This window comes from Triturus cristatus, chromosome 8 (assembly GCF_964204655.1).
Source record: "Triturus cristatus chromosome 8, aTriCri1.1, whole genome shotgun sequence".
Taxonomy (NCBI): domain Eukaryota; kingdom Metazoa; phylum Chordata; class Amphibia; order Caudata; family Salamandridae; genus Triturus; species Triturus cristatus.
This window is the reverse complement of record NC_140591.1, coordinates 758,959,242-758,984,035: the sequence shown is the minus strand read 5'-3', so window position 1 is coordinate 758,984,035 and position 24,794 is coordinate 758,959,242. Positions and strand designations below refer to the sequence as shown.

Below are 24,794 nucleotides of genomic sequence, written 5' to 3'. Positions count from 1 at the left end.
TCAACTAGGGCCTGAAACATTCAGGGCCTCATTTATATATTGGCAGAAGCCAGAGCGATGAAGTAAGTTATTTCATCATCCTGGTAGGGATGGCAGCCAGCTTTAAAAATAAAGCACTGGCAAGAACCACCGTACTAAACGGGTTCTTCTTATTAATTTCAAAAGGAAACTCCCGAAATGGGATTTTCTTTTTGAAAATAAAAAATACAATGCTCTCCTCATCACGGGAGCCCTCTACCATGGTGAGGGGAGCATTTAGCACTTTTCACATCCCTGTACAACCAGTGATTTCCTGGTGGCGACTGGCAGTGAAAACAGACCTGTTAATCTGCCCAGCTAAATTAGGTGGACAGAAAGGCATGTCAACCTCAGGAGGCCCTTACTCCACAGGACAGTCAAAGGGTATTAATCACCGTGCAGACTGAGTAGTGGAAAACCCTACGGTCTGCCTGCGTTTAAATTCAGCGGGCAGAACGCATTCTTGGTGGTGCGCAAACTCCATCACCGTTGCAATGGAGTATCCTTACTGCAAATATTAAATCATCCCCTTAGTCTCAAGCTTACCAGAAATTTTGGTGTGGAGGCCACAGATAAGAAACCAAACCAAAAGCCTCCAACACATTTAAGGAGATGCACTGTTGTGTCCAGGGAGGCATCCGTTCCCTAGCCATCACATTCACTGTATCAATGAAAACATGAGTGCCATGTTGCCCCATCAGTGAATTACGGTTGAGTATGATGGTACCCTTCACCCCGTGAACTGTGCCTTCCAGGCCCAAGCGCTTTGCTATGCTATCCCTTGACACCAGCCACTTTCAGGGATTAGTGTTCTGCACCAATGAGTGCTATACCTTGCATGTCAGTGAACTGGCACCCAAATGGTTATCCGACACTAAGTAATTGGTGACATGCATCTCCTCCAGGATGGCTACTAGAGACCAACTCTTCATGAAAATCTCCACTCTCACTTACCAATCAAATTGACAACGACCTCAAACCCACTACCTAACACCGATGTCCTTAAGACTTAGACTTAAAATACCTTATGCCCTCCTCTGAAAGATTGCTTTCTTCTTAACACTTTTACCTAACTGTTTCGCTGCATGAATAACACCATGAACCAATCCCTAAAGACAAAATTCACTAATGACCGTGCGAGAGGAAATACAAAAACACTGCTGACCTAACAAAAAATAATTGCCTAAACCATGCAACCAATCATCTTTCCCCCTCACTCCATAATTACGCATTACAAACTTTTGGTTAAAGATTTGTGTACATTTTATTCACAACTTCAGGACCAACCACATCACAAAACAACGATTACACCTTCCCGCTGTACACATCCCCCATAAGTGGTAGGGTCTCCTCTTACATCCCTACACTAGTGAATACCAAATGTTGCTCTCCCTTCTGACCTTTCACACCCACATTTCAAACCTCAAGCAGCTTCCTAGTGGTCAATCAACGGGGTTCTCATATTCACTTATTTCAAAAGTGAAGTCTTCTGTTTAAAAAAATCCCTCCAATCTAATCATCCACTTAAACTCCACTGGTTGTGTTTCCACCTTACTTCTTTGTTCCTCCATCCTCTGCTATAAATCTTGGAACTGCTATTCAAACACAAGTGTATGTAAGTTTAATCTTCATGAAAACAGCAGCAACCAAATAACAGCACCTCACTTTTCACCTGTGCCCATGCATTCTATTACACAGCATGACGTTCTGAGCAAACCTGCAAGTAACACATTAGGCTAGGAGATTAATTTACATGTGAGTTTCACAAAGTATCCCTTCTCCCCCTGGCACAGTTCACCTTGCACACTGAGGAGAATTCCCACTGACTAGCAGCGCAAAGCTAATCTTCATCTGTAAAATGAATATCAGAGATTTCCCACAACACTCATTCTTGGCTCTCTACACACTTTCGACATCTTGACCTCTATGACACTTCATCTCCTCCTTGCTGCTAAATCCTGTGTGCAGATGCTCAATTTTGTGCTCACTCCACATATATGGCCCACCAAATTATTTTGCCTTCCCCTTAATTGGAACAGGTCTAAAGAGTGGGTAGAGGGGATGCTTAAGATTTTCACATAGCCACTGTGGCCCTGAATGGTTTAAGACACATTAGCAAAGAAGCTAAATAAATTCTTCCCCCTGTATCCCTGTGGATTCCTTTAACTTCTCTCGAGGATCTGTAATTAACCACTCAAGGAACTCGCCTTTGCACCAAGGGCAGGTAAACTAATACAGAACTCTAAAATATGTTTTCCATTTAAAGCAAAGTGGAGGTGTAAGCTTGAGGCAGTGGAACTTGCACATCTTGAGAACTCTGGGTAGGAAAACCTGCACAGGACTGAGAACTAATTGAAACAGGAGCACCACGTTTTTGAACCACCCAAATCTAATTTATCTCCTTGACTATACCCAGAAAGAGGTGTTTAGTCAAAAAGGGTGCAGTAAGGATTACATAGTCAACTGAAATATCTGTATTTCAAAACATACATTTAAACACATTGTTAGACACTGCACTGTCTAACAGCAGCAACTTAGCACACACTGAAGCTACTAAAAGTCTCTCTTTATAGGTGGGAGGACCTTCCGCTGCTAGTAAAAGCCTTCATCTTTCCACTACTGACAAGCCTTACAGCACACAGAGGTCATTGGAACATATGGAAAAGTAATGAAAGGAAAATAGGACTGCGTACCTTTTTAACTGAGAGTGTAAATACGAAGATAAGCGGGTAGCTTCTTCCAGATGCTTGAGAAGACAGTTCTGTTTTTCTTGCAGCATCAATCTATCAACAAATGAAGGACTTCCATCATGCCAGGGAAAATTAAGCCAAGTCAGGTATGTAATCTGATTTCTAATAAAATGAGCTCTGGTGCATATTAGTATGGCAAATCAGGATTGATGCAACCTTCGGTTACTGATATTCAAGAGAATCATTGCCCTAAAGGTGTTGCATACTTCCCCATAAGCAGATAAATCAAAATCAAGAATAGTTTACTCATCACATCCTTGAGCTACTGTTCCACAGTGCTTTGGCAACCAAGGATATACTGGATTCTTTTGTCAGATTTCACAGAACGTGTTTTTAGAAGACAGCAACAAGCATTCTAGATTGTGGAACTACATATAAAGACAACCACTTATTGCACACACAATGCATATCTCACATGCACCAAAATGTTCATTTTATTATACATCATCTGGTGAGACATTTGTTACACATATTTTTAAGTTCAATGTTTCTGCATATAAGATTTGGGCATGCTTGAATGTATACAATGAAATACAAACTTTCTAGGAGATAAGCAGTGCTACAGCAGAGATGACAGCCTAGCACATTGTAGTACACTTACTCAGTCATATGCCTTGAATGCCAAAACAGTACAGTACAATGACCTGAAGTTTGCTCGATCCCTTTTAAAGTCTAAAATTCTTCTATGATCTCTACGATGCAGCATTAGATGGATCTACTGACAGGCGCTTTGTTCCATGCACCATTGCAACAAGTTTCCCTCAGATTTTAGCAAACAATTACAATGCCAATTGGGTTTACAATTCTACAGCAGACAAAGTGTCAGTGGGTGCAAGTTGACCATGTGAACAAGCAGCAACACTAGATTTTCTTTAGTGAATATTTAGTGCTTTTCTATGTACGTATCATTGATTATTTAGATTCGCTTTCAGGACACCAGCAGGATATTGGCAAACCGCTCCCCCAACTTTCCAGACATGATAAGGTTTAAATAAGATGGTTTCACAGAATTTGCAGACTCACTGGTAGATCAGTGGATCCCAGTGGGAGAGGTGATGTAAATGTATTATGATCATTAGATACCAGGAGGACAAAGTAGTCGATTAAATATGAAGATAGCTGGAATCATCAGTCCAAACAAGATGGAATACATCAACTTTAAGACAAGCCTGGACACGGAGGGTGGGCCAATATACCCCCTCTCTTTCTAGTATTATGTATAAGATTTGCAAATCCCAGTGAGAATAATAAATCATGAGCAGCCAAAGGCAACTCACTATACCAAGGATGCACATGGCATATCATTTGTGCACAAAACCTTACTAGCCAGGACATGTATAGTTAACAGTACGCCCAACTCCGCAGCCGGCCACCCTCCAGCCACACCAGCCTGCCCACCATCTCCTCCTGGACACCCATCACGGCCGAAGAGACCGCCTCAACCATGAACAGCATCCACTCAGGGCCCCCCACCACACATCTACCACAGAGCCGCCATCGCACCCGAACTACAATGCACCATTAATACCACCTTTGAAACCGGCACCTTCCCAGACGACTGGAAATGCGCAGAAGTCAGGGCCCTCAAGAACTACCGGCCCATCTCGCTTCTCCCCTTTGCTGCTAAAGTCGCGGAGAAAACAGTCAACACGGAGCGGACGACATTCATCGAAGACAACAACATCCTCGACCAGTCCCAATCCAGATTCTGAAGCAACCACAGAACCGAGACCGCCCTACTAGCTGCCACAGACGACATCCGCACCCTTCTCGACCAAGGCCACACCGCAGCCCTGATTCTACTCGACCTATCAGTAGCTTTCGAAGCCATCTCCCATCGCACTCTCACAGCCAGACTACACGGCGCCAGCATACAAGGAACTGCCCTCGACTGGATCCGATCATTCCTTACCGGCAGAAGCCAGAGGATCAGACTGCCGCCTTTCCTCTCCGATCCCACGGAAATCACCTGAGGAGTCCCTCAGGGGTCATCTCTCAGCCCGACTCTCTTCAACATCTACATGGCCCCCCTAGCCACCATCGTCCGGCAACACGGCCTCAGCATTATATCCTACGCAGACGACACCCAGCTCATCCTCTCCCTCATCAAGGACCCCACCACAGCCAGACTCAATTTCCAGAAAGGAATGCAGGACGTTGCAGCATGGATGACCAACAGCTGCCTAAAGCTCAACTTCGACAAGACAGAAGTCCTCGTCCTCGGAACCACCCCTCCAGTATGGGACACCACCTGGTGGCCCACCGCCCTTGGCAGGCCACCAACCCCCACGGACCATGCCAGAAACCTTGGCATCGTACTCCACTCATCCCTTTCCATGAACCGACAGGTCAACGCAGTGGCCTCCAGTTGATTCAACACCCTCCGCCATCCTCCGTAAGATGTTCGAATGGATCCCCCCAAAGTCAAGGAAGACAGTCACCAACGCACTCATCACCAGCAGGTTGGATTATGGAAACGCACTCTACGCCGCAAAAACAAGTCCCTACTCTGCAGACTCCAGACTTTACAGAACACCACCGCCAGACTCGTCCTCTGCATCCCTCGTCACGAGGACATCAGCCAACACCTAAGGAAGCTCCACTGGCTCCACGTGGAGAAGAGGGTCACTTTCAAGATCCTCACCCACGCCTACAAGTGCCTACACAACACCGGACCCAAATACCGCAACGACAGAGTCTCCTTCCACGTACCCAAAAGAAACTCCGATCAGTCAACCTCACCCTCGTCGAAACCCCTCGCATCCAAAGAGCCAAAGCAAGAGGTAGATCTTTCTCCTACATCATGGCCAAGACCTGGAACGAGCTTCCGACAGACATCAGACTCGCCCCCTCCCTGAACACCTTCAGGAAGGTGCTCAAGACCTTGCTCTTTGGCTGAACAGCACTGAGTCTTCACTTCTTTGAATCTTAAACTTCCAAATTTTTCGTTTACAAACTTGGGGTCCTCCCCCTCTACAGAGGACGTCCTCCCTCCCTCCTAATCTCCTCCAATCAGCCTCATGAGCGCTTTACAGCCACCATATGTTGTGGCATTTCCTTGGACATCCTCTCCCTTTGTATAAATTGTTTGATTTTTAATCAGTTGCCATGCTTATATGAATGTAAAAAAAGTGAACTCTAAATGCAGAATGTAGGCCCACAGACTTTTCTTGTGCAGTTCACAGATACTTATTTTTTCTCTGTACTTTTAAGAATAACGTTAATGCCCTTTTTAGTCTTCCAGGTTTCACCACCTCTGAACAAGATCATTCCTGTTCAATGCGCTGTTACGGTTAAACCAAGCAATAGGATGGAAGCATGGCATTTAATCACACAGTTTAGCCGTTGTGCAAACGTATAGTATCCAGTCAGCACATGCCACTCATCACGTAGCATAACATATTACTAAGTTTGCATAGTTCCTCACGTTTCATATCACCACTGCCAAAAACAACTAGTCCGAATAAAAAAACGAAAGCATGCTGTTTCACATTCCTATTGTTTGTTTTAAAACATCCTCAACTGGCGAATGATGCAGAGGACTTGGATAGGAACTGAGCATATGAAACCAGAGTGATGCTCTCTGGTGGATCAAAGGCCTTACAACAGCCATCTTCTGCCATTCATTTGTCTACAGTGGCGCTCTCAACATTCCAATATTCTAAGACATGTTGATCCACTGGAGACAAAACTGCATCATCTGTGTTAATATGGCCTTCTAGCCACAATGAGTAAGTGAAGTCTATATTCATTAAAATGACTGCATGATTTATAGGTAAGTAAAAAACAGGGCAAACTATCAGGCACTGAAGCATCACAATTTATTTTGCGCAGAAGACAGATTTTCAAAACAGATAGCAAAAAGAAAAAGCAAAAAACAAATGATCTTAGTTGACAGACGTATACACTACATTGTATTGTAGGAAAGGCCACTTACCTCTCTGTGGCACCCTGAGTGGACGTGGCCCTCGCCCTCTGTATCTCATCTTCCAAACGCCTTATTTCCTCTCCCAAGTGGGCAAGGTCATCAGGCGACCGTCTCTGTTGACTGATGAGGACCAACTCTTGGAGAAGAGCTTCTTTCTCCTTGATGAGCTGCAGACGGTCTCGGTCAGTCTCAGCCATACCAGGCCAGGACTCGTTATCAAGCAAGGCAAGTTGGTGCTGTATACTGGAAACTCTTGGAGGGAAAAGAGCAAAAAATTGTTATTACCAAAGATTACAGAAGGAGCAACAGGGGTCAAAAGTGTCTATGCAAGTAGAGAATCTATTTCAGGGTAAGGTACACTAGCAAACGTTCACCTTACTTCGCAGACACGACTATGTATTGATCAGATCTGCTCAGCCTTTGACACCTGCCGTATGATCTATTGTTTCACAATATTAACACATGTTGAGTTTATAGATACATGAAACATTTTAATGAACAGTATAACAAAAGTTCAGTTAAAAGATCAGGAAACAAATAACTCAGAAATGGAGCTGGGTTTGGACAAAAATGAAAGTTTGTGTTCCTGTATTAGAACTCCATCAAACAGCCTTCCAACAACGAAAATGTTCATCTCGATCCCCAACACAGTAATTTTAAGATGTGATATTATGTGCCACATTTTAGGATCAATGTTGAACCTCTGATTTTATATCATCTTTTGCAAGCGATGGGCTCTTCCTCTCTAACAGTAAGTCTTGGATGTCACAGACGAAATCCAGATTTACAAATAGTACGATGCTCACAGTAAAATTGGTATTTTCAAATAAGAAATGATCAGCTTCATGGTGCCTTTTAAAAAGTTTGGGTTAACAGAACGGAATTTCTTTACAGGAGCATGCAATATTTTCTTTATATGTAGGACTAGGAGTAAGATAAGCTATTCAAATAATAACAAAGACATCTGTTGGATAGTTATTCTCCAGATGGGATCAATACCTATAGGGATCAGTAAAATTCAATTCTGTATACCTCTGTCAGGGATTTGGGTTAGATATGGTAACACCCCCTTCACCACCCAGACTTTCAATTTAGTGCATTACAGATTTTGTAGTTGACAAGTACGTCTTATCACTTCCCTGGCTAGTTTCTCCAACCGTTACATTTAAAAAACATTTTATCTTTACCACTGAAAGCCGTTTATCTACATAAGAATGTCAATTCTTAAATTAGAATTAAAGGCAAAGTTTAGAATTGGACAAGAGAATTAATCTGAGTGATTCTGCACATCTTTCAAAAGTTTGACAGACAATTAGTTGTTCTCTTCCCATCTCCCTGTTGCCTGTGCCCATTGGTTTTGTAACCATTACTGTATTGGTCTCATGTGAAATCTCACATATGGGTTTATAGGGATGCATGATGCCATCTTCCCTAATCATTTCCCCATAGTCCTCACTGTCAGAAATTGCCCCACCCGGAAAAGGTGAGTTTCTGTTCAATAGAGATTGTGCTCTTTTTTTGTTGGGAAATGCCTTTCCCTGTATTGAGTTGATCCTTGCTCCCTAGAAGATCTTCTCTTGTTCTGGTTCTATAGAGGATTTATCCATGTTCAATGAGAACCCTAGAGTGTAGAGTCTTCATTGCCTGTTGTACATGTCCTTGCACTTGCTGTAGGAGTTTGCTCTTACTAACCAGTCATCGAGGTAAGGTAGACATGAATACCCCTTTGTAGGTCTCGCCTGACCCAGTGCATGCGCTGGTCTGGCGAGACTTATTGAGAGGGCTCCAAAAAGTGCTACCAGGCCAGCCTAGAGCTACAGTGCATGTGCGCGGGCGCGCGCACCGCTTTTACTGCGATTACTTTCGCGGCCGCAGGGCCACTTTGATGTTTGATCGCGATCACTTTCACGGCCGCTGTGCATAGCCAATAGGTCTCGCTTTTGGGACCTTATAAGTATTTAGTTATGCAACTGTTGCATAGCTAAACACTTATAAGGTCCCAAAGGCGAGACGTATTGGCTATGCCAATGCTTGTTAAGTGTGCAGCTACTACTGGCAGACACTCTTTAAACACTCTGGGTGCTGATTTTATCCCAAATGCCAGAACAGTGAACGGATAGTGAGTCTAGTTCACCACAAATTTGAGATTTTTTTGTGTGCCTTGCATACATTGGAATATGCAAGTAGGCGGCCTTTAAGTCTATTGTTGCCATGTAATTTTCAATTGTAGTATGACTTCTTGCAATGTTGTCAACTTGAACTTTTGTGTTCTTATAAACTTGTTTATGAACCTGAGGTCTAGAATTGGTCACAGAGACGTGTCTACCTTTGGAATTGGGAAATATGTTAAGTAATTTCCTTTGTTGATTACTTGTGTTGTGACTCTTCCTTTTGGGTTTTTGTTCAGCAATTTCTCTACCTCTTTGAGGAGATGAGCTGTTTCCTCCATAGAATGGACATTCCGTTTTGGTCCCCTTGCTAGTGGAATTTTGTCTAATTCTATGCAAAATCCAAATTGTATTAGGTTTATTTCCCATTTGCCTTAAGTTATCTTCCTCCACTCCTGAAGGAAGTTTTTTTATTCTGCCTCCAACTGGTGAGTGTAGAAGACATTCTCCTTTCGGGCTCTCACTTGTGATAGATGTGAAAGGTCGTATGGATTTGGTAAGTCACTCAGTGTTGGGACTGAGCCTCCTCTGTGTGGCTGCCCTCTTCCTCTGGTTCTTTCCCTAAATGACCGACATCCCTGTTGTTGGTACTGCCAGCTCCTTTGAGCTCAGGGAGATTGGTTTCCCCCTTGGATACTTTGATGGGATGTTCCTGCATGGAAGCAGCCGCTGCCTGAAAGCCTGCGCAAAGGCAACGTCCTCCTTCGTATTCCTCTCCAAAACTGCAAGGCTCTCATTGATTTAGCATTCACATTATCATCCACTGTGCTTTTAAACAACTGTTCGTTGTTAAATGGTGTGTTAGGAATGTTAGCCTATACTTCTGGCTTGAAATCCAAAATCCTCAACCTAGAATGGCACCTGAGGGTGATACCTTTCAACGGCCAGCTTGATGTATCCGCCACACCTAATGCATATTTTAGGCAGGTGTCGGCGATGTTCTTGCCACTTTCCACCATATGTGCTGCCCTCTTCTTGTATTGATATGGGAGTTGCTTTATGAGTTCTCCCAGTATTGATCGGCGTGCCTGTTGACAAGGGCATTTGAATTAGCAATGCGCACTGGTTTGCAGCACTGCGTTCAAATTTGCGTCCCATAATGTCCATCCTGCTGTTCTCCTTATCTGGAGGTGGGCCGGATGTTAATGGAATGTTGCCCCTTTTCCGTGCTTTCAATATATATATATATATATATATATATATATATATATATATATATATATATATATATATATATATATATATATATATATATATATATATATATTTCACTGAAAAAACCATAGGTTTCACACACGTTATAGTTACGAATTAGCATTTAAAAAACCTTGCAAATTCACTTAAAAAACCATAGGTTTCACACGTTATAGTTCGCTGGACATTTCACTCGTAAAAAACCAATGAAATTCCCCCGTTATAGTTAGTGCAGGCAACTATAACTCACGCGACCGCAATCCTCTGCTAATGACGTCAGATATTACATCACTGTATTTAGACACTTATTTACCCATGTCTTCTTCCATTAATCTTTAGCTATACATATATTACAAATATTTATTTTTCATAAAGACACATATTTCATCAGTGATGTAATATCTGACGTCATCAGCAGAGGATTGCGGTCGCGAGAGTTATATAATGCCCTCGACACCATTATCAAAGACCCCAGGGGAGAGAACAGAATTCAGGCTCTACGCAGAGCAGAATCGAGGTTCATCCTACAAGCAGGAAGTGTAGCCCCTTTTGGGATGAACAATGATGAAGAGATGCATGTTCATCTGTAAATTGAATTTTGGTGATAGATGTAGCTTCAGCCTCTTAGCACCCAGCTACTCCAGTTCATTGCTATATGGGTTCAGTTCATGTTGTAATTTTAAGCCACTGCATGTTTTGATGTCAACAACCTGTTTAGTCAACTTTGTTAGAGAATCCATTTATGTATGTATAAACGGACCACGTATATGAACTAAAGAACTTTTTTATATGGTTTTGTCCAATAGGCTCTTTTAGGCCTTTGTTATTATTTTCCATTTAGGATTTGAGACTGACACATTGTAGGTAGAAGTCCCTGCACAAAAATTATTTTTATGACTTATGGAATGTAAGTTTGATGTTTCACTGTACTACTGATATTAATATTTATTCCCCTTCTGTCTTTTGCATCTAGATGGGACCTGGAAGCTTACAGACACTATCGTTACCGTTAACTGATACGAGCACGGAGTAACTGGTGGCTTTACTTTAGCACCATCTCCTTAAGGGTCATCTTTATGTCTATTGTTTTCATTAATTCTTTAAATTTTTTTAATGCACCTTGATCTCTATAGACCTGGTGGGAACACAGAGGAGGGAATATGTGAGTATCGTGTGAATACAGTAATTTAGTCTCTTTTTTCCTTATGAATAAGGTACTATACCTTGATTGTTTGTGGGTCTTGAGAGCAAAGGGATGTGTACCTTTTCCTGTGTCTTCTTATCCATATGAAAATACTTACTACAAGTTTGATAATGTATATATACAATTTCAGCTGAATCAATGATACCTATTCAATATGATTCTCATAGATCCTTGTATACCACAGTGGTTCACCATACTGTGACTGTATGTTTTTGAATTCTTTAAAACTATGTTTAATTTATCTGACATCATCACGCAGTATTTTGACAAAACATTATTTTGTACCTTTGGTTTTGTCTTTTACTTTCGTTGTCTGAGATCATATGAATTAATGAGTCTTTTTTCCATGTTTGGCATGTCTTTAAATGCACTGAACCCGGAACTTATGGTCATGTGACCAAGAGCTTGTGTGCTCGAAACGCGTCTTTTTTTGCCCGTGAAAATAAAACTTTAAAATTGAACTGGATTCGTGTGGCTCGTGTTTACAGGAGGAAAGGAGGCAGTGAGCTGTCAGTGGATATATAGATATATATATATATATATATATATATAAAAAAAAACAAGATTGAGTTCTACTTTCTTCAAGCTGTACACCATACCTGTAAGCTGCCAGCTTTATAACCCGGTAGTACTTGTTAAGGTCACCCGGAGGCGTAGACCTCGACGAATAATTGGCCACTCCTTCAAGGGAGTCTGTTTCCAGGTCTTTCCACTGGGGTTCTTTACATTCAGATTCCTCCGAACCTTGGTACACCCCAGCCTCATGTTCGATTTCCTCTTCATAGAAAGAGTTCATACTCCTCTTCTTGAGGTTCAGGTGTCAATGGAGGCTCTATTTCCTTGACCTCCTCTGCCTGCTCCTTTGGGGTCGAAGTCTTCGATGGTATCCTGAAGCCCTCTAGATTTTGGTAGTCCTTTTTTTGGAGAAGGGCGGCCATTTCAGCTTTGAGATGCCTCCTCTTCTTTTCGATCTCAGCAAGCAGGTCTGGGGTGGGAGGGGGGGGCCTTGCACTTTTTCTCTTCGGCGTTGATGAGTCTTTGACGAGAAGTCGGTCTTCGAAGTTCGGTTCGGGACTGGTCAGATTTTGAAACCGAAACATCCTTTCCCCGTCCATACTTTGACAACTTGGGTCTTTCAGGTGTTTTTCATCCAGCAGACTCCCCCTCAAGGGGTCTGTGGGGCTCCTTGTATCGGGCGTGCATCCAGTCTGCAAATGCTTCGACACATAGGCTCCCTTCGATGTCCTTATGGACGCTTTTCATAACAGACATTTTCTTCGAGGACAATGGATGGATCGCTTACCTTGGATCCCTTCATCTTTTTGGTCGCCTGCCCTTAGATGTCAGCGATTCACAGATCAGTGTTTAAGGTTTCCCTCTCGGCGACGTTTTCTGCTTCTTCTCTCGAGAGACCTAGGTCTCTCAAGGATGGGGTCGTCTGCTGGCCCTGCAAGTTGTGATGAGCTCGTCTGTTTCCCTCTCACCCTCAGAGTCTTCGATGTAAACACGGAGCAGGCATTATAGTCTTCATTTCGATGCTTGATGGGCAGATAGAGGTTGCAGACTGGGTGTTTGTCTTTTCTGCAAGAACGTGTGATGACAATTCTTGCACAACTTGAAAAGTGTCTTCTCCATTTGGCCAAACAGGAAACACGCTGAATAGGCATATTTTAAAATGCGACGAGGAAAATTTGTCTTCGAGATATCTTCTCCAGTACCTCTTCTGTGGTGTTGCTCTTCAATTTTGGTGATCCTTTCGACAAACTTCTTCTAAACTTTTTCCTCATACTGGAGATCCTTCAGCAAGCATCCAGACCTAATGGTGGCAAAAAATAATCTGAAGACGGCAGCTAAAGATGGGAGCTTCTGGAGGAAGCAGTAAGACGTTACAAAGGACACCAAATGGGGCTCCGTCAATGCCAATCAACAAAGAAAAATCAAAAACAGAAGGACTACAAAGAGTTGAGAATCCCCGACCGAACCACTAGATGGCGGATTAATGCACAGCATGTGAACACAGAAAAGATTCACGCAGCAAAACCATTCAAACTTCTTGAATCCCTTTAAAAAGTTTAAAGACTTCGTTTTTTCTACACTTATTGTAAGTCTATTGGTTTCACGATGTGTTAAGAACATTAAGATTATGATGGGGTTAGTCCATTAGGACAAGTTCATCCGCGAACACAAGACAGGAAACATGGGAAAATTAGATTGTCAGGGAAAAGAGTTTATCTCTAATAGCTTGCTTGAATGTCTGAGTTAAAGAGCCAAAATAGGAGAGGTGCTAAGACACACCCCTGCCGAAGACCATTTTAAACAGGAACTGCTGAATTATAAAAAAATTAATTGGGCTTTAGATCAAATGCGGCCCAGAAATCCACAAAGCAGCAGCATAATTTGCCAGCAGCAGCATAATTTGCCAGCTCACCGGATCGACTTCTTTGCCTCAGTCCTAAGGGCCAAACAGTGATCCACTGTGGAATAGAACTCTCTGAAGCAGCCCTGTCCTCTAGGGATAATTTTTTATGTAAATGCCCAATTCTCAAGATGGATTAAAAGGGATTTTGTATTGATCTTGAGGTAGCATCAAGTAAAGAAATCAGCCTGGAGTTAGCTAGTTACGACAGACTACCCTGCTTGTGAATCAACTTTATTATGATGGTACCTCGCTATGCATCTGGTATGATACCCTTAGCAAACACCCACTCAAAAATAAATGGGCTAAGTAATCTCACTCACCACAGAGGTTCCGCTTAAAATATGGCAGCTGGTAGACAGTCCTGACCACCTGCACAGATAGATTTCATATTGGCAATTAAGTCTGCGAAAACCCCTAAACCCTGTGATGTTAATAGTAGTAGTTCAAACTTTACACTAGGGTTAATTATCACTTGCTAGGAGGAACTTTTATATAAATCATTAATATATCCTACCCAATGGGCTTTGCTAATTTGAGCTACTAGGTTGCGCATAGAAAGAGTTAACTCAATATTTAACCAGCAGAGCAGTCAGAGAGATAGTTCTTTGGTGACCTCTTTAGAGGGGGAGCAATACTATCAAGAACCTTACCAGCCTTGGTGAGACAGGACGATATCATCGAAGAAGAAGATTGTTTGGATAAGCCAATGCTTAAGAAAAGCTATTCTATATGCATTGGTTAAGCAGCCGTGTTAATGATGAGCACCTTTTAAATGGGCATACTTGTGAACCTCTAGGCCCTCTATCTCTCTCGCTTCACTAGAAGGTAGATTTTAAATACCTTTGTTCAATAAAGTGATTCTTTTAAAAAATAATATTGGTCCATCATCTTGCCTGAAAGTATTTTGTAGAACTCTTGTCATTCTGGGAATCTGCCAAGAACCACACTGTATGTTGAGATGGACATATTTATTTCGGGTTGTGCTCTTATGCCGATTACATGGCTATCCACCATGGATTTAAATCAAATATGGGATACCTCTTTGTCCCCATTAAAATGGGTGGTAAAGAAAACCTACTGCATGCCCTTCTATACGCCTTTTTCCATCAAAACTATTCTTTTTTTAGCTGGTTTTAAGGTGATACAAGACCTATATGGTTATGGTGAAATTCTACTATTTTTGGAATGTTGCTTTGTCCTCACGATTGCAGGGGGACGATTATTTTTCTTTTTTTCCCTATCAATTCATTATCAGCTGCCCAACTACAATATATCCCGTTTTCTACTGTAACTGAGGTCCAATCACATAATTTTGACATGGTTAATAATTTTAATTAATCCACAAAATAAATAAAATGCTACAGAATTTTTTTAGATTTCCAATACTGGTTGTATGATTTTCCTCCCTTGGTTTTAATGGCTATGGATAGTGACTGGATTTTCCAAGGATCGACTAGTAACAAGAGAAGAAATATAGTGGTGACTGTTCACAAGATGATTTGATTGTGTTTTTTTTTTAGTAGCACAGACAGATTGGTGGGACAAAAAGCTTCAAAGAAACTTTGTTTACCAACTGGCGGATACTGAAGTATCATACTAGTAGGACTCTAGTATTCTGCAGGGCAATGAGACGCTAAATTAAACCTTTCATCAATTTTCCATTACCTTCTGAAAAATGATGGCTGACAGGCTATCTGAAAAAAATAAACGCTATTTACAAACTACTGACACTTTTATTCTAAGCAATAAATGCCTGGGCCCCCTGCTACCTCCTCTCACATACACGATCAGTGTTTATTTATTCAACGGTAGCTGTCTTTCATTCAAAAGACTGATCGTGATGGATTGTGCATAGTTTGTACATTACAGTATGTGTTAAGTGTGTGCGTGGTGTGCACACTACAGAATGTGTCAACAGTGCGCCAATGACTACCGATGTTGTAGACACGTTGAAGTTGTGGAACAGCTGCAGGCTTGCATTTAAAAGAGAATTATTGTATTTTTGGTGGTCGGTGCCCCTCCTCACATGCCTGACATACTCAGATTGCTACCGATCACAGCTGTGAGGAAATGAGGCGTCCTCCCTTGTTCACCTCACAGCACTGCGCCTGCTCCTGTAGCATACGACATAGCGCCAAGAGGAGCTAGACATCCAGGGGAGTTTCAGTACGCTGAGAAAGCGTGTGGCCGGGGACAGAGGAGAGGTACACATATGAATAGGTGTGTGGCTCTGGAGGTGTACAGAGTCGGAGGCTGAAAGTGAGTGCTACAAAGCTCGAAGGGTGCGCTTCGAAGCACTGCCCTCTGTGGGGTCTGCATGTGAAACAGCTGGGAGACACGATCAGTGTTTATTTATTCAACAGTAGCTGCCTTTCATTCAGAAGACTGAGCATGACGGAGTGTGCGTAGTTTGCACATTACAGTATGTGTGAAGTGTGCCTCTCGGGTTTAAACAAGCATCGGCATACAAATAGAACATGGTGACCAGTACGGGGTTGTTTGCTCTCCCCCACGCCCCAGTGACACACTCAGGAGTGACACCCTCAGTAATGACACACCCAGTAGTGATACATCCAGGAGTGAACCTCAGGAGAGACACACACTGGAGTGTAAGTACAGGGGCCCCTGTCCCTGCAGGCTGGACTCATTAAGATGTGGCCTAACGGTTAGAGCATATGACCTCGAAGCTGGGTAACCAGGTTCGAGTTTCTGCGGCTCAACCTCTTGTGATTCTGGGCAAATCACTTCATCTCCCCGCACCTAACAAAACATGGATGTGCCCGTCTGCAACAGCTGGTGCTCCTGTAAAGCGCCCTGATACCTCTAGGTTGAATTCGAGCTATATAAAACTGCGAGACAAAAAACACGGCTCTGCGGATCTTACACGCCCGCAAATTGCTTGTACTGTCTCCACGCAAGGAAGCTAGAGAGGTTTAGGAACAACTGCTGTGGCACAAAATGCCATGAAGGTGCTTGTGTGTGGCATAGAAGGACTCCCTGCAGATAAATCACGGATTACAGTGACATAGCGCATGACAGTAAGAAAATAACAAGCGCTCGCCATGACGTTTTCGTCGCCTTTTTCTGCCGTCCCACTTGGACGGCCTCGCCTGCTAAAAGGTTTCTTGTCTTTGTGTTTGGCCCCATAAAGAAGATAAGAAACCAGCAGGATGTCAGATGAGCCAGTCCAACTGGGACGGCTCTAAAAGAGAAAAGTGTACGTCACTGGAAGCTCTTTTCCCATGGCTGGCCACTGTTTAGCATAAGCGGTGACGCCAGCCAATGGAAAAGAGGGGCGGGGCTTAAACCCAGCTAGTGAATGCTACCCAAAAACAAAATCTCGCCAGCGAGACTGCGCATGTCTGCGCAGCCTACGCTAGCCGAGACCTAAAAATTGAGATTATGTTTGATGTTTTCATGCAGTACAAAGATTAGATAACACTTGCTTCTGAGCCTAATATATACTACAGTGTTCAAGGGAAGAGTTGTGCACCTTCAGCTTATTCCCTACAATGAATAAAGTCGTTACACTGCATTACAGAGTTAGCGACGATCCTTGTGTTTTTTTTCCTCTTTCAGACCTTCTTAATGGCAGAAGGATTTAGTGTTCCATGCCATGCGTCTTTGTCGATGTAATACTTTTCTGTCAGGGATGTACATTAGCAGACATGACAAGCATGAATGCAATTTGTTTCTTACAACCTTTTTTTTTTTTTTTTTTTTAACATGGACTTATTTTTAGGTCTCGCCTAGCGTTGCTGCGCACATGCGTAGCTCGCTCAACGAGATTTAATGATATGGACTACTTTTAGGAAAGGGCTATAAGCCCCGCCCCTCTTTCCCATTGGCCGGTGTCACCGTTTATGCTAAACGGTGGCCAGCCATTGGAAAAGAGCTTTCTATGTTGCCTCCCTTTGACTTTCTGGGACGGCCTACTTGGACTCCTTCGCCTGCTTTCCTCCCGTCGCAAATGTTTTCTTATCTTTATGGGGCCATGTGTTTGAAACACATGGCCCCATAAGGACAAGAGATCGGCTGCAGCGCGGTCCTCTTTCACTTGTGGCGGCACCAGCTTCTGGCCGCGCCATGTCTTGTGCGCAGCCTGTGTACACCCTGGCAGTCTTTGTGACGCGGTGCCTAAGATGCCTGTTTTCACACTGAAATGTACACTAGCGCTGCGACCACCTCTCTGTGAATAGGCTATGAACCACGGCTAAAAATACCCCACAAAGCTCGCGTCTGAGGCAACTGTGTAACCACAGGTTATGTGGATCCTTTCAGTGGTGTTTGAGCGCGTGCAGGGGTCGGGAGGGGGCTGCTCACCCGTGTGTGTTTTGTTCACTTACTAAATGCACACAGGGCCCCTTTACGAGAACAGGGCACTCCACAGGATAGAGCGCCGCTCTCTCCGAAAGTGATGTGGCCAGGGGCTTGTGAGCTCCGTGCTCTCACCAAGCTTCAACTTAGTTGTGTTCCGCAGCCTGCACATTGCGTTTCCGACTTTCTCAAATACAAGAGCTTATTGAAGGCCGGTTACTGGGAGTGCAGCTGTTCTGACAGCCTTGAAATGTTGGAAGCAGTCTGTTGAGCAGTAGTTCCTAGCAGAGTTCGGCGGCTACGAAGTATGTTTTTAGATTGTTAGTGTTATTCCCCTCCCCCCGCCCCGCTTTCCGATAATGCATCCTTTATTAACAAACTCCGTCTTTGCGGCTGTTTTGGAGTGTTGCTTCTGAGGTGCCTGGGAATAGTTCGGTTGGACAGATTGGCTGCACCCCCTCCCCCAGCTGAGAGTCGTGCATAGTTCATAAAAGGCTGCTGCTGTCAGCGTGAGTATTTATGCAGATCCAGAGGGCAGCCTTGTGTTTATTTGGATTAACGTGTGGATGGGCTGAGGAGCCCCTGCGAGGCCAGTGGTAAATACCGCGCGTCTGAACACTAGCGCCTTCTTCACGGCTCGCTCCGAGGCCCGGCGGGGTGCTGCTCTGCTGTCTGCCTCGGAACTGCCCATGGAAGATGACAAGTTGTTTTAATAACACTTGCAGCACTCGGTGACAGTGCACTTCCTTTTAAGGTCCAAGGCTCATTGAAAACGTCGAAGAATTTGGAACTAACTTATTGTATCCGTTTGGGCTGCCTGCTGTCTGTCTTGTAACTTGTGAGCTTCTGCAGTTCAGGGTTGAAGCACAGCAGGGCAAACTCGGGCCTTTGTCCCTCACAGGTCGATTAGGAATTACGAACCGTCACTAGTAAGGGTGTCCGATGCACCCAGGTTCAGTAATGTCCTGATAGTTGTGCTGCATGTGCTGTGTGTTGCTGCTGCCCTGTTAACGCACCCTTCCTTCTCCCCGCACACTACCTCCCCGGCGACGGCGCCCTGGTGGAAGAGCTCCTGTTCAGCACGGGGTCACCATCGAGCTGGCCTGCACCAGCCCGGGTTCCACGGTGTCCATGCTGTTGTTTAAAGACGGAATCTCATTCGTGCCCACCAACCGGACCCACACCGGCCAGAAACTGCTGAAGATCATCAACGTGTCCTACGATGAATCTGGAGTGTACAGCTGCAAGGCCTGGCAGTCCAGCGAGGTGCTACGGAATGTGACCGTCAGGGTGACCGGTGAATGGAGCCCCGGGAGGGGGCATTGAGAGGAGCTTGGCAGGAGTAGGGTCAGTCGGAACACAAAGAGCCCAATTGACTCTGTAAAAGTGGTATTTCTGAAGGCCTCAAGGCCTTTTTAGGGTATCGCCAGCTTTAACTGCGAACCTCCACTTTATTGCAGAGCCGCGCGTGCTTGGCCCGATTGCCCTGCAGAGGTTTCCTGTGGTATCCTAGGTGAACTGCTGCCCCTGGCTTTGCTCACATGAGAGCTAAAGCAAATGTGCAGTCATTTTCACATACACATTCCATAGATTTGGGCGTGTTTGAGCTGTGTCGCCGCAAACTGCTGTTTGCACAATAGGAGCAGACTGGCTCTCTTGTTGACTGGTCATTACAACGCAATTAGCTTTAAGTGAACTTCATTATTAAACCCAGTTGGAGGGGGCTCGACAAAAACAGTTTTGTTGTGCCTTGGCTGATACTTATTTTAATTTGTCAACTTCACAATCAACAAAAACAATGTGAGATTCTCCAACAACAGTGATAACAAAATGGCCGCCCTCCCCGGGCGCTGCCTCCTTCAGGACGATAAAGCAAAACACGTCTGGTTCCGAGTGGTCCCTCCTCTTTTCTACAGTATTAACAAATGTCCGCTTTCATTAAGTAAACGCAGACATTTCAAGGTCAGCCGAATTAAACAGCCACTGAAGCACTTGACCCCTTTAAAGTAATTTTCGACCCTTTCACCATCTTGCACTTTATGTTGTAAGTTGTGGCTAATGGATAGCTTAAATAGTCTTGTACGTTTCTAAACATATTTGTCTGTCTGTACAATTGCATTTAAATGCTTTTGGGGTCAAGGGGCAATATTGAGTAGATGGGCAGCTGGGTGCACAGATGGAGCCGTTTAGCTGTGTGGCTGGGAGGTGGTGAAAACTAGGAACTGTTACCCATCAGCTCAGCATTTAACACCCTGACCGTCTTCGTTTCAATATTTCCTAATAATAGTTCTTTGGAACAGCCCTACAGACACCGGTGCAAACAGTTGTCCAGTGGAGACTTGTCTATTTTTTAGATTGGCTGCAGAAGGGAAAGATAGCTCAGCATGTTCATGCACACCGTGCACAGACATGTGTAAGCCATTGGATTGAGATTCAGATATCGCCACAGCCTACTCTTTCATCCCGCTGCTTGGTGACATGCTTTTGACAAGGGCATGTTGGAAATTAAAGTTAAACGTATACAGGATAGAACAGAATTTAGATCAAAATCTTACATGTGATGCTTGACTCTCGTTTCAGCTGTGTGTTCTCTTGCTCACACACAGCTTTTTCTAATTGTGTTGTTCCCGTGTCACCTCTGAGTTCTTTCTCGAGCATATGTAAGCCATTATATCCAGTCTACTTGCTGCAATTTGCTTATTGTATGGGCATAAATAACAGTGGTGCTCGCCATCTCAGCACCTTTTTTAAGAGAATTTTCTGGTTCAAGGGGTTGGAGGACCGGTACCAGAAGCCTGTAACACTGAAGAAATATACAAACAAGCATTTAAAATGCAATAGGTCTCGCCTTTGATTAAGTTAAAGCCATTTGCTTTGCTAATGGTATTGGATAGCAAACCAAATGGCTCTAACTTAATAAAAGGCGAGATCTATTGAATTTTTAATGCTTGTTTGTTTTGTTTTGAAGGAGTACAGCTTTTTTCAGAGGCGAAAGTTAAGACCCAGAGAAAAGATGCCATTGTCCATGGAGACTTGCAATTAAGTGCAGAAACTGATGTAAGATGTCCAGGTTCTCTGGTTGTCTAGAGTCTAGACTGTACTTCCTCTTCACTTAACAGAAGAATAATTATTAACTTAAATTGTACTTTGGTAACTCATAACATTTTGTTTGAAGGCGAGTAACTTCCAGGCATGGAGATTGTTATTTCATTCTAGTTAGTGTCTACGGTAGGCGCTGTTAAACAGTAGCAGAACCAATGAGTTACAGAATTGTAAAAGTACAAAACAAACAATTTAAATCCTTAGCAAACTAAAATGGCTCACCAAGTTATTTTTTTCCTGACACTCTGGTGATGCCAGGAGATAACCTTCTTGGAATGTTATTGCACTGAAAAGGTAAAATTCCTCCACAGCAGAGTTACTGTTTTGAGGCATCACTTCAGATGTAAAGCACTAATTCTGATGGTTAATCAAATATGTTTGCTGTCCTACTCTAATACAGCTTGTATGTAAAGCAGATTACTGCGTGTCCACTGCTATTTTCTAAATTAGGACAGCTCTTCCTTCTATCGAGTGTCTTTCACGGTTTGGAGTCTACATTTTCTAGGCAAGCAACACACTGTTTCATAGCATTTAACCTCCTTGGCAGCCCAAGCACAAATGTCCCCCAGGAAAAGTTTGAATCTTCCAAACCAGAAATTTCAGATAATTATGGCAAATATAAAAGTCATTGTGGTATTAGTTTCAAGGAATTACACATATCGAAACTGAAAGGGAGACTTCTAAAATTCTGGGGACTTTCAGATGTTTGCCAATTTGTAAACCAATACATATATACATATCTATTTCTACTCTTTGCTATACCATCCTCCCCTGTAGAATTTACTCAAAGCTACACTTCTTCAGCAACAGAGCAGCTTATCTTACCTTCAGCAACTATTAAAGAAAAACAGAAAATGACAAAGAGTGATGCAGTTATTGGACATACATCAAAAAACAGCAGGATAAAAATGAAGTGTCTGTGTAGCGCTGTCAAATACCATTAACAAATAATATGCCAAAAACACACACAAAAAAATAAGTTGCGGGTCATTTAAAAGAATGCAAAAAATCTTATGTAAGCATAAAAATAGTCTGCCCAACGGAAATGTAACGCACACCCTTTCAATCACAACTAGAATCATTTTTAGCTTCAAGAAAACATTGCATACTGCCGGGAACGGTCTCTCTCCTGAAGAGGAACCAGGGACTTAGGTTTGAATTATTCTAGCATCTGGAAGGAATTGTGGCATTAAAGAGAGCAAGGAAAAACACAGGGCTTCAACCACTTTAAAGTAAATGATTGCAAACATCAGTCCTAAGATGACAACACAGGGGACTCACAATCCCCAGACGTCCCTTCACCAGTTAATACCCGCTGGTCCTGATGCAGGAAACAAAGACACTCACAATGACAAGAATTGTCAAACAAATCAGTATTTTTTCATTGCAGCAAGCGTTTTTTAAATGTTTTAGATAAGACTCAAATGCTAGTCAGATCTATTGGCTGATTCTAATGCTCGTTTTTTATGCCTTTCACAGACAAAGTCACATTTGTTGCAGTATTTTACCAGCAAATCACAAGTTGATTTCATGAGGGGGCACTAGTCGCAAGGTACTAAATTAAATACTTCGGGCAACTCCGTCACAAATCCTGGCCAACTCCAAACATGAAGGCTGCACAATCCTGAGATGTGTATAATGGCGCTAAATTAGTAAACCCACAGTACTCTGTGCCTTGCCCTGTGTTACCAATCCCATTTTATTTTTTAATAATGTCAGTTTAAATAACCTAAATGCTTTCACACAGAGCACTCACGCATTTCCCCCCCCCCTCCCCCAAGGGTTACAGGAACGTTATAGTTAGGAAATGCAATTTTTAAAAAACGTGGACATTAACTGAAACAAATCAAAGGTTAAAGAGACGTTATAGTTAGGCTCAGGTTTCACTTGTACAAAACCAGAAAAATTCAGCAGTTATAGGTAGCCGAGCGAACTATAACTCGCGCCCCCACAATGCACCGCTTATGACCTCACATATTACATCACTTATGACATGGTCAGTGACATCACTTGTGACATTTCAAATGACATCACTGATGACATTTCAAATGACATCACTGATGACATCATCCAGTGACTGAGTATTTTTAAAAAAGTTTATGAGTGTCAAATATATATACTAAGGTCTATTGGTGAATCAGTGGGTGTATGAGTGCCGTCATAAGCAAAAAAAACAAATTGATAACGTACTTCCAACCAAAAGCGAGTTAAAGGCTACTGATTTCAAGACAATGTCTCCAATAATTCCTTGCTTACAAGATTGCAAGTCAAATTTATTCCCTGCAATCTGTCATAATCATTCTTGGTCAACAATAGGTTACATTGGCCTCAAGGGACAGTCTATCCCGGAAGGATTGTAAAGAAAGCAATGCACACTAGGCGAACAGTCCATCTCAAAATCCATTGATCCGAGGTGGAGTGAAATCTTGTTTACTAGGCTGCCCTGCCCACAACACCAATGCCGGCCCGAGTTTTCCGAAGCTGTGGAAGACCCTTAACAACTTCATGTAAAGTTGCTGTTGCAAGAGAAGGCCCATGCCCTGTGACAGCTGCTGCGGGGAGGAGGTAGGATCTCAGACACAACCCCCGCACCGCAACTCACAATCAAATAGCCCCCAAAACAGAGCTGTTCGCAAGTTAGAGAACTATGCCAGAATCCGGGGATGAGTATCACATGCTCTGGGTCCATGCTTGGCAGCACTGGGGATGCCACAAACACAGTAAACATTCCCGGATAAACTCCCCCCTGCTCCTAAGGGTCTTGGCCTCAGCGACTTTCATAACAAAGGGATACACACTGAATTTGAGAGAGACTGAAGGCAGCCGTAAGAGAGCAGGCAGGGCAGACGGGAAAGAGGGGAGAGTAGGACACCGGTCACCCCCTTCTCCTCAGCCTCCATCTTGCCCGGGCAACGCTGACACTGTGCAAATTGCGCGGCACCCCTGCAGCACCACAACAACACTCTAAACTTCCAGATTCCATTTTGAAACTTGCCTTGCAGCCTATGCAAGCTCCTTCACCAGAGCCTGCAAGGAGCAAAACAGGAATCGCCCTGGCGAGGGTCTGGTTTGAAAGCGGCAGCAATGGGTACAAGATGGGTTTTTCTGGCTAAAGTGCGCAACAAAAGTTGTGCAAATACATAGCGGTTAACATACCTTCAGATTTTAAAGTAGATTCGGAACAGAAGGCACGTTGCTGGAGTGCAAAGGCTTACCAAAAACAAATGCAGACATTCAGCAAGTGATGTTGGCTAGCCTAAGTCATCGACGCGTTTCAACGTAAAGCAGCAGGAGTGCGCGTCGTGATGTCACCTCTGTTCTCAAGATGCCCAGAAGTTAGAATGCAGTCAAAGCGGACAGGGTGGATGAAAAGGAGGAATCTGGTAGACTTGCGGCTAGGAGCAGGAAAACATGGGCAACATGAGGGGAGCGGAGAATTTACAAGTTGAACAGCATGAGATGGGGAGGGAGGAGCTAAAGGCAACACAAGAGGACACCAGGTGAATGAAAAGAGGGCCGCAGTGAATAAAAAGCAGGCAGGCTTGGAGCTAGGAGCAGGCAATTAACATAAACAAGCATTGGCATAGCCAATAGGTCTCGCCTTTGGGACCTATAAGTGTTTAGCCATGCAACAGTTGCATAACTAAATACTTATAAGGTCCCAAAAGCGAGACCTATTGGCTATGCAAAGCGG

The 24,794-nt window shown here is 43.5% G+C and overlaps 1 protein-coding gene across 3 annotated transcripts in view; it reads right to left on the bottom strand.

The window, feature by feature from the left end:
- Nucleotides 1–24,794, bottom strand: part of WWC3 (WWC family member 3) — a 457,878-nt gene that overhangs the window by 155,104 nt on the left and 277,980 nt on the right. For all 3 annotated transcript variants that reach the window (XM_085622192.1, XM_085622194.1, XM_085622193.1), the window contains 2 exons: nucleotides 6,706–6,948; nucleotides 2,712–2,801 (listed from right to left, as the gene is read on the bottom strand). In XM_085622192.1, the coding sequence (XP_085478318.1) occupies nucleotides 2,712–2,801; nucleotides 6,706–6,948 (333 nt within the window). The remainder of the gene's footprint in view (nucleotides 1–2,711; nucleotides 2,802–6,705; nucleotides 6,949–24,794) is intronic.